Genomic DNA, 12,482 nt, shown 5'->3' on the forward strand with positions numbered 1-12,482 from the left:
AAAGTCTCCTGTCTCCCTTCCCCCCGTCTCTTAAGGCTACAAAATACTTCTTAAGAAGGTATATCAACACTCCTCATTTTCTTTGAGGTCCTTCCTTTCCTAGCTGGACCTGGGGTTAGTCTGTGCCCTTCCAAATTATATATTTGTTTCCTATCTGTTCTTTGTTCCCATGCTCACAATCCTAAATATAAGTTGAGAATCACTATCCTAATTTAACGAGGCCAACATCTACCATGAGCTAGAAAATTAATGCATGCCTCCCTTAAAGACAAATTCCAGTTACTTCTGAGGTTTGATACTTCACTTAATCTTCTCCATCTTTACAATATAGACTGAAATAATTTTAGGGTTCCTTTACATAGTTAAGATACTTATATTTTATATCTCTACTTTTGAGATTGAAAGAATTAGGTATCTATAATTGAATTTGATCAATAAAGAGATTTACATGACTTTCTAGAAGGTGTTCTACTTTGCTTTGAATTTTATTATTTTTCACCTTTACCAAAAACCTACAAGATTTGAGAGCTCTTATCATTGTAATAAGGTCCCAAACAGATCTATTATATTATTGGAATAGGCATAGGGAGGTCTATGTATCTCACATTTGTCTGGTCTGTAGTGCCTACCCAGTAAATTTGAATTAGCATTGATTTACTGTATTATTCTTCAGTTAATTTATTCTCCAGGACCCACAGTTGCATTGTTCAAACATAAGAGTCCTAAATTGGATACAAAATAAACCTAAGGTTTACACCCTGCCTCTTAAGAATTATCTAACACTAGAAAGTAGATACAAATGAAATAGATAAATAGCAAAACAAAACCTTGAGATTACGGCCGGGCAACAAAGGCAGCAATAATGACAAGCAACTACAGGACGGAAGGAAAGATGGATCAACTGTTCTAAGTATGCAGGTTAGATGGGATGAAGGTAGGTGGGCAAGGGAGAGGATCCCAGATAAAGGGAGCACTGGAAAGAACTAAATCCACGGTACAAGGGAAGATGAGGAGGGCACAGGCCTGATTGTGTCAGAGCACAAGAATCTGAAGCTGGATAGGCAGCGAGGATCACATGTTTCTCAGGGGCAGAGAGGCCCTTCATACTAATAGCAACATGACAGGTGAGGGAGATTTTCCAGCACACAGGTGGCTTTCAAGCAGGAAAAAAAAAAAACACCTCAAACCACAGTAATTATCTGAGATTCTCATCTCCTTAACCTTATCTAAATCTGTCCATCTATCTTCAGAGTATAGCATTCATTTAAATAGTCTGTGTTCCTTCACATAGTTAAGATACTTATTACTCATATTTCTACTTTTGAGATTGACAGTTACATATATATATAAAATTAAACTAACATTAGTTATATAGAGATACATATATAAATACACACACACCTCTCTCTCCAGGACTCTAACTAACTTCATGGGTTATACACACAGCAAAACAAATACTGCCCGAGAAAAACAAAATTCATGCACTCGAATACTAAGCGTTACCATTTACAGACTGCTAACTACATGCGAGGCACTATGCTAAGCACTTTGCATAATTTCATCTAATCCTTACAACCACCCACAGTATTAGCTGCATTTTACATATGAGAAGCCGGGATCTTTGTTGCCCAACATCACAGGGACAGGTCCAGGATTCAGGCCAAGGGTTGCCTACCTCCAATTCCGATGCTTTTAAATCACCGCACATCGGCCAACCTTACAAGTCTTCTCCTAAGGAGAACACTGCAGGGCTTCCATTATTCCAGGGCCAGGGGAGGAAAGACAGTACGGATAGCAGGCTTCCCCCAATCATTACTGAGTTACCCCTTCTGGCCAAACCAAGGTTGTTTCACAGCCCAAAGTTCAGACGGAATTATTCCTCCCAACACTGCCTAATCCCAGCACCGAAATGCCCAGGCTTCTAAAAACAGTAGAGGACAAAGGTCTGAGGAACAGGGCTAGGCAAGGGGAAATCAAACAAATTTAACAAACCGGTAAGATACTCCTTCCCGAGCGAACAAGATTCACTCACCAGGGGAAATGAGGAGTGGAGGGAGCTAGCAGGACACTTGCCACCTCTGTAAATGTTGCTCAAGCCCCAATCTTCCATGAAGGGCCCAAACTGATGAGGCCAGAGTCGTCTTCTTTTTTCTTCTTCCCAAAGGGTAATAAAGTCTCCATTTTGTTCTCAAATTCATGCTCAGTACCAGAGGGACAATAATCTCTCTCACCCTAAAGGTCCCAGTACAATAGCTGTAAGCATCCTCAAAAACAGGCAGCAAACAAAATTACATGGCATTATATTGCTTTCTCCAGGATTCAAGTCCTAGATGAAAGGCATCATTATTTAAGATCATTATAATTACAAATGATAATCTAACATCAGTGCTATGCTTGGCCTTCTATGATAATAATACAGGAATGCCATAAAATCTTTCATCCAATTATCTCTCGGCTCTTCAGAAATCATGAATAACAAAGCTTCAGTTGGCATTGCCATCCACTGTCTGCCAAGGTTAACTCAGAGCCCAAGGAGAAAACTGACCAGTTCAGGTTGATTCACTCACAGCAGGCCCCAAATGAAAACTCCAGATTTTCACTCTTTCAACTTTGTTCCAACTCGAGGAATTTGCCCTCTGCCAACGTGGAAGTCTCACTCATAATTATGAAGGACTCCTCTTTCCTAACAATTCTCCATAACTCAAAAGAAGAACTGAGATTGTTTAAAGTATACATAATACACTAAAAATAAAAATAGCAGACTAGTAATACTAAAGATACCGGGGGGGAGGGGGGAGGCACAAAATACTGCGGCCAGGACTGCTGAGTGATTTGAAATCACATGGAATGAAAAGGCTTTTTTACTTTGGGTGTACGCACAGAACATATGATTTATTTATGTAGGCAATTTCGTTCCTCAAGAGAAACCAAAAATGTTGCAATACTTACTTCAACTTTACTAAGAATATAACATATGCAAACGTGCAGAACTAGACGTGTTCCCTAAAACAAGGTTACTTGAAGGAGGGGTTCCAGAGAAGACTCAGTTAAGAGCAATCCACCTTCACAAAACCTTTCCTAACCATTTCAGTCCTCACTGATCTCCCTCTCCTCAACACCTCCAGAATTTCAAGACTACACCACACGCCCTGTGGTGTGTACTTTTGTTCCATGTGTATTGCTCAAATTATATCAACAAGAAGGGCAGAAGGCAAATCTTCCATTATTTCTCTGTATGCCACAGCATCCTAGAGCTGAAAATACCGTAAGATGCTCAGTAAACCTTGCAACTCCCCGCTGACGTGGCTGTGTCTTCTGCACTCTACATTATACCTACACCCTCTCTTTTTGTGAGCATGACATCTCTACAGAGGCAGGAAGGACATTTGTTAGAAATGTGGAACCACTAGCTCACGTTGGCTAAATGACTTCCCCGAGGCCACACTGGTAAATAGAAGTCAAAGAACTTGAACCCAATATCCCTAACTGCAAGTGCTAGACTCCTCCTGAAAATTCTTCTCTGTACAGAGCCTTATCAGCATCTTCTCTCACAACGTGTTTTTTTTTTTTAAGATTTTATTTATTTATCCATGAGAGACACACACACACAGAGAGAGAGGCAGAGACACAAGCAGAGGGAGAAGCAGGCTCCATGCAGGAAGCCCGATATGGGACTGGACCCCAGGTCTCCAGGATCGCACCCTGGACTGAAGGCGGCGCTAAACCGCTGAGCCAAACGGCTGCTCCCAACTTTCTGATTTTTAATAACCCTTCTCAACTGAACCTCCCTGTAAGCCCCTCAGGTGAGAAAATGCTTCACAATACTTTGGGGTTGCCCAGATGTGAGCGATGAGAATACAGGGAGAACTGTCTAACGTTGATGATCCACAGTCAGCCAGGGGTGGTGTACAGCTACAACTCCCTCAGCCAGAGCCTACAAAGACTTACCATTCGATCTCCTTTAGTTCACTGGTTTATTTCTGAAGCAGCCATCTCATATGGAAAATGATACATAAAGATGTTTAGCCATAACAGGTTAAGAAAGATTGGCTTACTGATGCTGAGAAAACGAATTTAAAAATTAAGTGATTTGCCTAAAATCAGATTAGACGCTCTGCGCCATGCCTGACTCCTCTCTCTTCCCTCACAATGGTCAACACGTCACGGTGTGCCACCTTGGCACTACTGACATTTTGGACTGGATAATTCTGTGTTGCGGTGGAAAGGGAGGGCTACTGGGTACACTGGAGGATGTTTAGCGGAATCCCTGGCCTCTGCCCCCTAGATGCCAGCACTACCTCCCACCTTGTAACAATCAAATGCGTCTCCAGACCTTACTAAATGTCACCTGGGGGATAACTGTTCCTGGCTGAGAACCACTGCTCTAGACCAGTGGTCTCCAAGCAGAGGTACACAGAACAATCCCCTGGGGTAGAAAAGTACATATATGAAACTCTCTGCTTATATTAATATCCCTCTTAAGAACTGAGATTTTATCTTTATCAACATTTATTAGATGGCCCAACACTAGCGCTCCCATCCAGGTTCCATGTCAGGCCCGTGTCTCACCTGAATCTGATGGAATAATGAGGAAAGACTGGAAGCTCCCTAGCACGGGCTGACGGGGACTGAGATGTACTCCAGTTCATGTGCTCGGTTAAGTGGATTTACTGATCACATTTGTTTTAAATGAATTAACCCTCATAAAGCAAACAAGGGGCTTCAAAAACTTCTTGCAAAGATACCTTGGATTAAAGACAACATAAGCGTATATGAACAACAGAAAAATAGTGCTTCACTTTCTATTCCTGGTGTCCTTTTCATCAGTCACATTACAATGCAGAAATAATTACAATCTAAGATGACAAGAAACTCACCAAAACCTACCCAGATAACTTAAAATACAGATTTGCGTCTACCATCACATATGATGAACCTCAGGTCGGTGCACACTGTGCCTGCGGGTATTAAGTAACGATAGCAGGACGTGCAGGTAATGTATAAATAAACAAGCACACCTACAGGAAAAGGCCTAAAATGTTTAACTGATAGTGCTACTCCACCCAAAAAGTGTAGAAACCATTGCTCTAAACCAACATGGTCTAATAGAACTTTCTGTGATGGTGAAATGTTTTCTATCTGCGCTGTCCAGAACTGTAGGCACAAGCCACACGTGGCTATTAAGCAACTGAAAAGTGGTTAGTACACCCGTAGAATTAAGGTTGCATTTTAATTTAGATAATTTAAAGAGGTTATTTATTTATTTGACGGAGAAAGAGAGTGAGAGCGAGCGAGCATACAAGTAGGGGGAGTGACGGGGCGAGGGAAGAGCAGGCTCCCCGCCTAGCAGGGAGGTGGAAGTGGGGCCTGATCCCAGGACTCGGGGATCCAAGTCCTGGGGTCATGACCTGAGCCGAAGGCAGCCGCTTAACCAACTGAGCCACCCAGGCGCCCCCGATTTAGATGATTTAAACTTAAACAGCCGTGCGTGGCCATGGCTGCCCCACGGGACAGGACAGCCCTGCACCCACAGATAACGCGGTTTCAAACATAAAGCTCCCAGCAGGCAGTACACGTTCCTGCTCTTTGTCTTTGGCCACGTTATTCTCTCTGCCTAGAATGTTCTCTCAACCTTGTCCATCCAGCAATAAGTTCTTATTTTTGAAGACCTACCTCAAGCATCACGTTCCGTTAGCTTTCCCTGACTTCTCCTGACCCCACAGAACTGACCGCCGCCTCGCGGCCGTTCCCTCCCCGGCCCCTCCCCTCCAACACCGGGAGCTACGGACTCCTGTATCCGAAGTTCTATCGGGGTGAGCTCCTCAAGGCAGAGTCTCCCTTGTCGCTGGCTGACGTCCAGCACGTAGGAGCGCTCAGTAACCGCCCCGACGCGGCATCGAATGGCCCAACAAACCCTGGTCTCCCCGCGCACACCTGCGGCGCTCCTTCCCCCACACCGAAATGCTGGCTCCAGAAAAGCAGACGGAAGGCCCCTCCTGGCTACTCACAGGCCAGATGCCACTTCACTAGACAAGACCATCTCCGTGGGCCTCACTGTTTGGCTCTTTCGGATGCAGATGTCACCGTCCCTAAGCAGGCTCAGAAAGCACGTACCCTTTGCAAAGCACAAAACGAAGGTACCCGCTGGTGTGAGCCCCTTCCTGACGTGTCAGCTTTCAAACACTGCAATGACCGCGCCGGTGCAGTCACAGTTCACGTGTACCTGACTAGCGGCGACCGAGCTTCTCCTGTGTACTCCACGTGCAGTCTCAGCCACTGAGGTTCAAGTGTGCGCCTCCCCTCATAACCTCCCACTCAAAACCCACGTGAAACTGTCGCTCGTTACCATCTCTCATTAAGTGAGTGTGACTTTGTTAGAAAGACCAAAGGAAAGGCTTTGACCATGCAAATGCTTATTCTGGATTTCATTTCTGAATTCTAGATTTGGCTATATTTAGCAAAGCTATAACCGTCATCATGCCTGAAGCCAGGAAGAAGACACCATTCACAAACCACCCCCTGAAAATCTGCAGTTGCCACTAAAAAACCAGACTTCCCAGCAGGCAAAGACAGCTGAAGTGGGAGGGATCACATCAGTGTTTGCGTCAGAGAAGACCTCAGGTGCTTAAAACCAACCTCCCCGCCTGGCACTAAAGTTCTCCATCACGGTACCGCCCCTTCTTTTCTCTCCAACATACCTTCTGCTCGGGTCACACATCCTCATCATCCCCGCCCCGTCCACTCCTTTCTGTAACACGGGTCATCCCACTCCCCACCTGCTTCTCCTTGACGCCGCTCGCCTCTCACTGAACCTGTAGGACGGCTCCCCTTCCCCCAGACACTATCCCCTCCCTAGCCCCGCAGTTAGCACAGGACCGGGGCACCCCGGGTGGCAGCTATTCAATACTTACTCGAAGGACCAAGACCGAGGGCCACGGAAGAAAGCCAGCGGCCAGGGAACAGCCAAGGAACAAATGTGAAAGAATTTCCTTCTATTATTCCATGTCCTTCTTTCCTTGATTCTGGAAGGGAAACTTAGACTAACCTAAACGATAACACCAGACTACTCGGTATCCCTGAGCTCATCAAACGGCTCTACCACCCTACCCTTGCGTATCCTACTCTTTCTGCTGGGAAGGCCTCGGGTAACTCTCATCTGGATCATCTGCTGGGCAATTTTCATTCCTGTTCAAACCACACTTCATCCAGAAATCCTTGCCCTCAGGCCCTCCCTCCTTACCACCTCATAACCATAACATCTTTTTATCATCTACTATATGCCAAGGGCCATGCTAAGTGCTGGACACTGATCTTGGGGTCATTTGTTGGTCAATGAGCTCCTTAAGAGCCAGGCCCACATCCTACTCATCTTAGTAGCTCTGGACTCGAACACAGTGCCTGCCACAAAGAAGGCCTAACAAATACTAAATGGATACATGCATACGTCATAACGATACCAACGCAACATAATCATACGCTACGTGTGTGTACACATACGTACACATACGTGTATCCTTGTTTGTTTTAGGTGTTTCAACCTCACTACCTTGTGGTGTTGGTAGGAGAAATTGCCAGTTTACTGCTATAGAAAGTCACTCAGTAGTTCTCGTTAACTCTAAACCTGGATTACTCAGTGTAAGTAAGGAAACTGCTCTGAAGGGGCACGTGGTCCACCTTACAGAGAACTGACGCGGTTCTGCAATGTGGTCTTGCACACAGCAGGTGTTCAATATTTATTGTTTAAAGCTTAGATGTGAGGCCTCATATAGCTAAGGGTGTTTAACAAAAGCACAGCTCTTCAGTCCTCCTCCGAGCATCGCTCCAATTTTTCCATTGAACTCATTCTGGAAGCTTAAACCAAATCTTCCCTTGACCTCATATGCCCATTACCTCAGACATGATGAGGAAGTCATCAGGGCATCTCCTCCTCTGCACCCAGCCTAGAGATAGCCACGTCCCTTTGAACTCATGCGACGACAGAGCCTTCACTTCCCCCAGACAAGCCCCGGTGGACTAGCTAGTGAAGGCAGGCGAGCAGCGCCGATGCTGTGGACGCCTTCTCCTGTCCTACTCCAGCACCTCTTCCTTGGTGCTTTCGCATTTCTCACTATAGGGCACACACTGATACCCAGATTAGAGAAACAGGGGTGACAGGTTCCCACCTGTGATGCTAAGAGAGTCTGTGTTTAAAACCCACCCTCCCCAAACTGCCTGGCCACTGCCCTGGGCGCTCGATGCATAACTCTCACCATCGTTGGGCAATCCTGGCTGGGCAATCCTGGTTAGGTCTGCACCTGGGGACTCGAAGAGAAGAGGGTGCAGGAAGGAACATGATTACCCAAAACATCTATCTGTTAGCCCTTCAAGGAGCCAGTGAGGCTTCTGCAGAAAAGTATCTGACTCTCTTCACCTACAAGGGGGAAAAGGATTGCTGCAGATTGTTGGAGCCAAACTAACCCTCACAACCCCCCAACACCTCTGAACTATATATATAGGATGTAACGTTGCTGGCAAATAATGGCTACTACTCACTGAACACCTGAAAAACGTTAAAGAATTCACACGCGTTGCCTCACTTGATCTTCACAACCACTCCACAGGGTAGGGGCTCTTGATCTTTAGCTTGCATCACAACCTCTCCAGAAATCTGTTAAAGCCCCACACTCCTGGCTTATGGGGTGAGGCCTAATTTGCATTTCTAAAAGCTTCCGTAATGATGCTACTGATGCAGGACTCCACAGGCTGAGAACCACTGCCATAGGGAAACAGATTCAATAGAGATTTGAAATGTCTTATCCAAGGTTTCACAGCTGGTAAAAAACAGATCCAGAATCCGAACCTAGACCTGCCCGACTCGACAGACAGTGCTGGTAACCATGCTACCCTGTACGTGTGAATATTTGCCTTGTCTTCCCAAAGTCACTGGTAGCTCCTTAAAGGCAGACATCACGCTATACCCCTCTCAGAATTCAGTAGTACCTTTTCACTTAGTAGGTGCTACGTAAATACTTTGTATACCGGCTCCTACAGAGTTATATACTTCTTAGAGCCACATATTCAAACTTGCTTATAGTCAATGAACATAGATAGAGAGGGCAATATCACCAGACCCAGTATTACACAAGACTCTCTCCTGCTGCTCTGAGTCTTGGTCCACGCGGTCTCCACACCTGGGGAGCCCCTACTCACTCTTTGGTCAGCCACTACCTGCAGAAAGCGATTCCTGGCTCTCTAAACACTGGGGGCCACGGCACCCTAAGCTCATCTCCAAGATTGCACAGATCACTCTATTCGAGCTGGTTGTTTTCCATCTTTCAACGTAGTTCGTAAACTACAGCATCTAGTTTGATGTCATACCCCAGGACCTAGCACTGTGCCTGGCACATCATAAATACTCCATAACTGCTTGCTGGGTGAATATGAATGCAGAGCTGCAAGCCCTAAGTTCCACTTAAAAATATCATAATGCATGATGTGCAATTCTCAGGGATGAATTCCAGGGAAGAGGAGGACAGCCTGGATGACAAAGACCAATTTTGTCTTTTCTCTTCCCCACCATTTAGACTCGGAGAACAGGCACCGCTTAGGGTAGCACCAACTTCAATGAGACAATATCCTAGCTGAACAAAATGCTCCTGGGCTACAAAGTCAGCAGAGGCCATTCAAAGAGAAGGAAAGAGCTCCGTGCCCCCTCATTCCTCCTGATTTCTCTCTCACACTCTTCTTCTCCATTTCTCCAACCCACTGCAGTTAAGGGCTTTGGCACAGGGATGAAAGACACAGATCAGACTCAAGGGTGCGGATCTGGCAGCGGGCACAGAAGCATCTCCCATCCTGCACCAAAGCCCACAGGGAAAGATCCAGAGGGACGGTGACTCAGGCCCCGGATTAAGTCCAGCTAGAGCAGTACTGAGAATGGGAAAGAGCAACAATTTCACAAGGACATGAATTGTCAGATCTTTTTTTTTTTTTTTAAGTGTTTTTAAACTAAAAGCTTCTACCCTAACCCCAGAAAAATGGGACCAAGTTGAACCCAGTACTTGCACAAGCTGAGAGCCAAACACAGCTTCCTCCTCCTCCAACCCACCAGCCTGCAACACTCACCCGTGACAGGCATCTGCCAGGCCCAGGTTAGGACCTTTGCTTCGACCTTAGCTCACAAAAAGGCTCCTTCTCCAGCTAATAAATTGTCCCCCCACAGACCACCATGTTGCAGTAGCAGAGGCCTCCCCCTTCCTCCATCCCCTCTCAGCCAACAACACAACCTAAAGCAGGTTAGCCCCATCCAATTAGTTTGAATAGCCTCATGCCAAGGAAATTGCTACTTTTATTAAAAATAAAAGCACACAAGGCAGGCAACGGGCTGTGAAAAGTAGGAGTCTGGCGTAATTATGAAGGTCGAGGTTAAGGTTACCAAAAGATACGCGCAAAGATCTCCAGAAAGCCTGGGGGAGGAGGGATGTAAAATACATATATTTATGTATACATAAATATACACAGATGAGCACACCTGGAGGGAATTTACACAGCAGACCTAAATGACATCTTCCCCGACAGAGGAACAACAAAAATCAGGTGCCACTCTCCAGTAATTCTTTTCGCTAAAAAAATAAAAATAAAAATAAAAAACTAAAACAGGAGGGAGAGGGGGCCTAGTTAGACTGGTTTTCAAGATAACCACATCCATCTCGTGTAATTTCTGTTATCTTGGCTACATCCTGGGGACCTGATTACAGTTGGGGTCAGGAAACAAAACTAGTCCAATCCACCGAGAGAGGAGAGAGAGAGAGAGAGAGAGAGAGAGAGCGCGAGCCTTGGCTCTTAAGAAAAACACATTCCCGTTCTCTGAAAACCCTTGTCTTCCTCCAACGCTTGCCTGCCTGCCGGAGGGAGAGGGAAAGTTGGGCAGAACGAGAAACCCCTCTCTCTTCTTAAAGCTACTCCGTCTGCACCCTTGGGCCCTCGCATCACAATTTCAAGTTTGAGGAGGACGGCAAGCCCAGCCCCCGACACTGGATGCCTTTGCACTTTCACACGTACCTGATTCTCACCCGATCCTCCTAATTCTGTGAAGCCGACAAGCACTGGCTTGCCAGCTTTTTTTTTTTTTTTTTAATTAATAATAATGATAATACAAGCCCCCCCCTCCTCCCTCCTCCCTGCAGGTAAACAATTTCCAGCAACCTCCTTCCACCCCCTCCCCTCCCCGTGAACACTGTCACTTCCAAATCTCAGTTTTAAATTTCTCAAGGACAAGGGTTCACTGAGCAAGGAAAGGGAGGTGGAGGTGGAGGGGGGGGAGCAGAAAGGGAGGAGGGTCAACCGGTCAAAGCCCATTCATACACCGGGCAACTGGAAAGCAGTCCTGCTGCATCAGCACGAGATCCTGATTCCCGGCGCACTGGAGGGGTCGGGCCATACCTTCCGCCAGCACCTCGTCCACCGTGACCTGCTGCCGCCCGATGCCGAAGACCCTCCCGATGTAGCCGCTGCCCAGGCCCGAGGTGCTGCCCCCGCCTCCGCTGGAGCCGGAGCCCAGGCCGGAGCCGCCCTGCTCTCGCCGGGAGTCGAAAAACTTCTTCATCTTGCGGATGGGAAGCAGTGGAGCAAAAATACCGACGGGTTTCTGGATCTTTTTCTTTTTTTTTTTTTTTTTTTTTTTTTAAAAAAAAAAAGCCAACAAGCGAGATGCAAGGATTTCTTCTCGGATTTCAGCTCGGAGAGGAGCCACCCGAACCCGGCCGTGGGGGTGGGGGCCGAGGGAGGATGCCTGCAGGCATATGCGTGTCAATCGCGCCGCGGTGCCCTCCTCCTCCTCCTCCTCCTCCTCCTCCTCCTCCTGCTGCTGCTCCTGCTCCTGCTCCTGCTCCTGCTCGGGGGAGCGATCCGTGTAAGTTCAAGCCTGTGATGACAGAAGCAGAGGGCGACCGCGGATGGGTCGGTGACACACTCACGGGTCCGGCCGCGGGTCCCCGCGGGGCAGGAGCCGTCCCCGGGCCCCGGGCCCCCGCCCCCCCCCGCCGCAGCGCCGACCCCGGGGCACTGCCCCCCCCGCCCCGCGCGGCAGCATCCCCGCGGCACCCACCTGCGACGGCTCGGCGGCTGGCGCCCCGCTACCGGCCCCGCAGCATCGCCCCGGCCGCCGGGCCCGCCCGCGCGCTGCAGCGAGAGCCGGGGCCGCGGTCGCCGCCAGCTGATCCCCGAGCGCCCCGCCGAGCCCGGCCCGCCGCCCCTCCCCCGCGCCCGCCCTCCCGCCCCGCCGGCCGCCCAACCAGGAAGTGACTCGCCGCCGGAAGTGCCTGTCGGGGCGGCGCGGCCCCGGCCCCGCGCTCCCCCCGCCCCGCGGCCGCCGCTCTGCCGCGACGCGCGAGGAGGGAGAAGGGAGACCCCGCAGCGGGGGCGGCGGCGGGGCGTCTCCGCGAGGGGGCCGTGTCGGAGGGGAACTTTTACGGCCCGGGCCGCGCGGCACCCTGGGACACGTA

The 12,482-nt window shown here is 48.2% G+C and overlaps 1 protein-coding gene across 13 annotated transcripts in view; it reads right to left on the reverse strand.

Annotated features, from left to right (window-relative positions):
* AAK1 (AP2 associated kinase 1) overlaps positions 1-12,224 on the reverse strand; it is a 156,225-nt gene extending 144,001 nt beyond the window's left edge. For all 13 annotated transcript variants that reach the window (XR_012003698.1, XR_012003697.1, XM_072768674.1 and 10 more), the window contains exons 1-2: positions 12,086-12,224; positions 11,422-11,902 (exon numbers count right to left, since the gene is read on the reverse strand). Coding sequence is in view for 11 of the 13 variants with exons in the window: in XM_072768674.1 (XP_072624775.1) it covers positions 11,422-11,584 (163 nt within the window). In the remaining 2 variants the exon portion in view is untranslated. The remainder of the gene's footprint in view (positions 1-11,421; positions 11,903-12,085) is intronic.
* Positions 12,225-12,482: the final 258 nt, after the last annotated feature.

The sequence above is a fragment of the Canis lupus genome, chromosome 11 (genome assembly GCF_048164855.1).
Source record: "Canis lupus baileyi chromosome 11, mCanLup2.hap1, whole genome shotgun sequence".
Classification (NCBI taxonomy): Eukaryota; Metazoa; Chordata; class Mammalia; order Carnivora; family Canidae; genus Canis; species Canis lupus.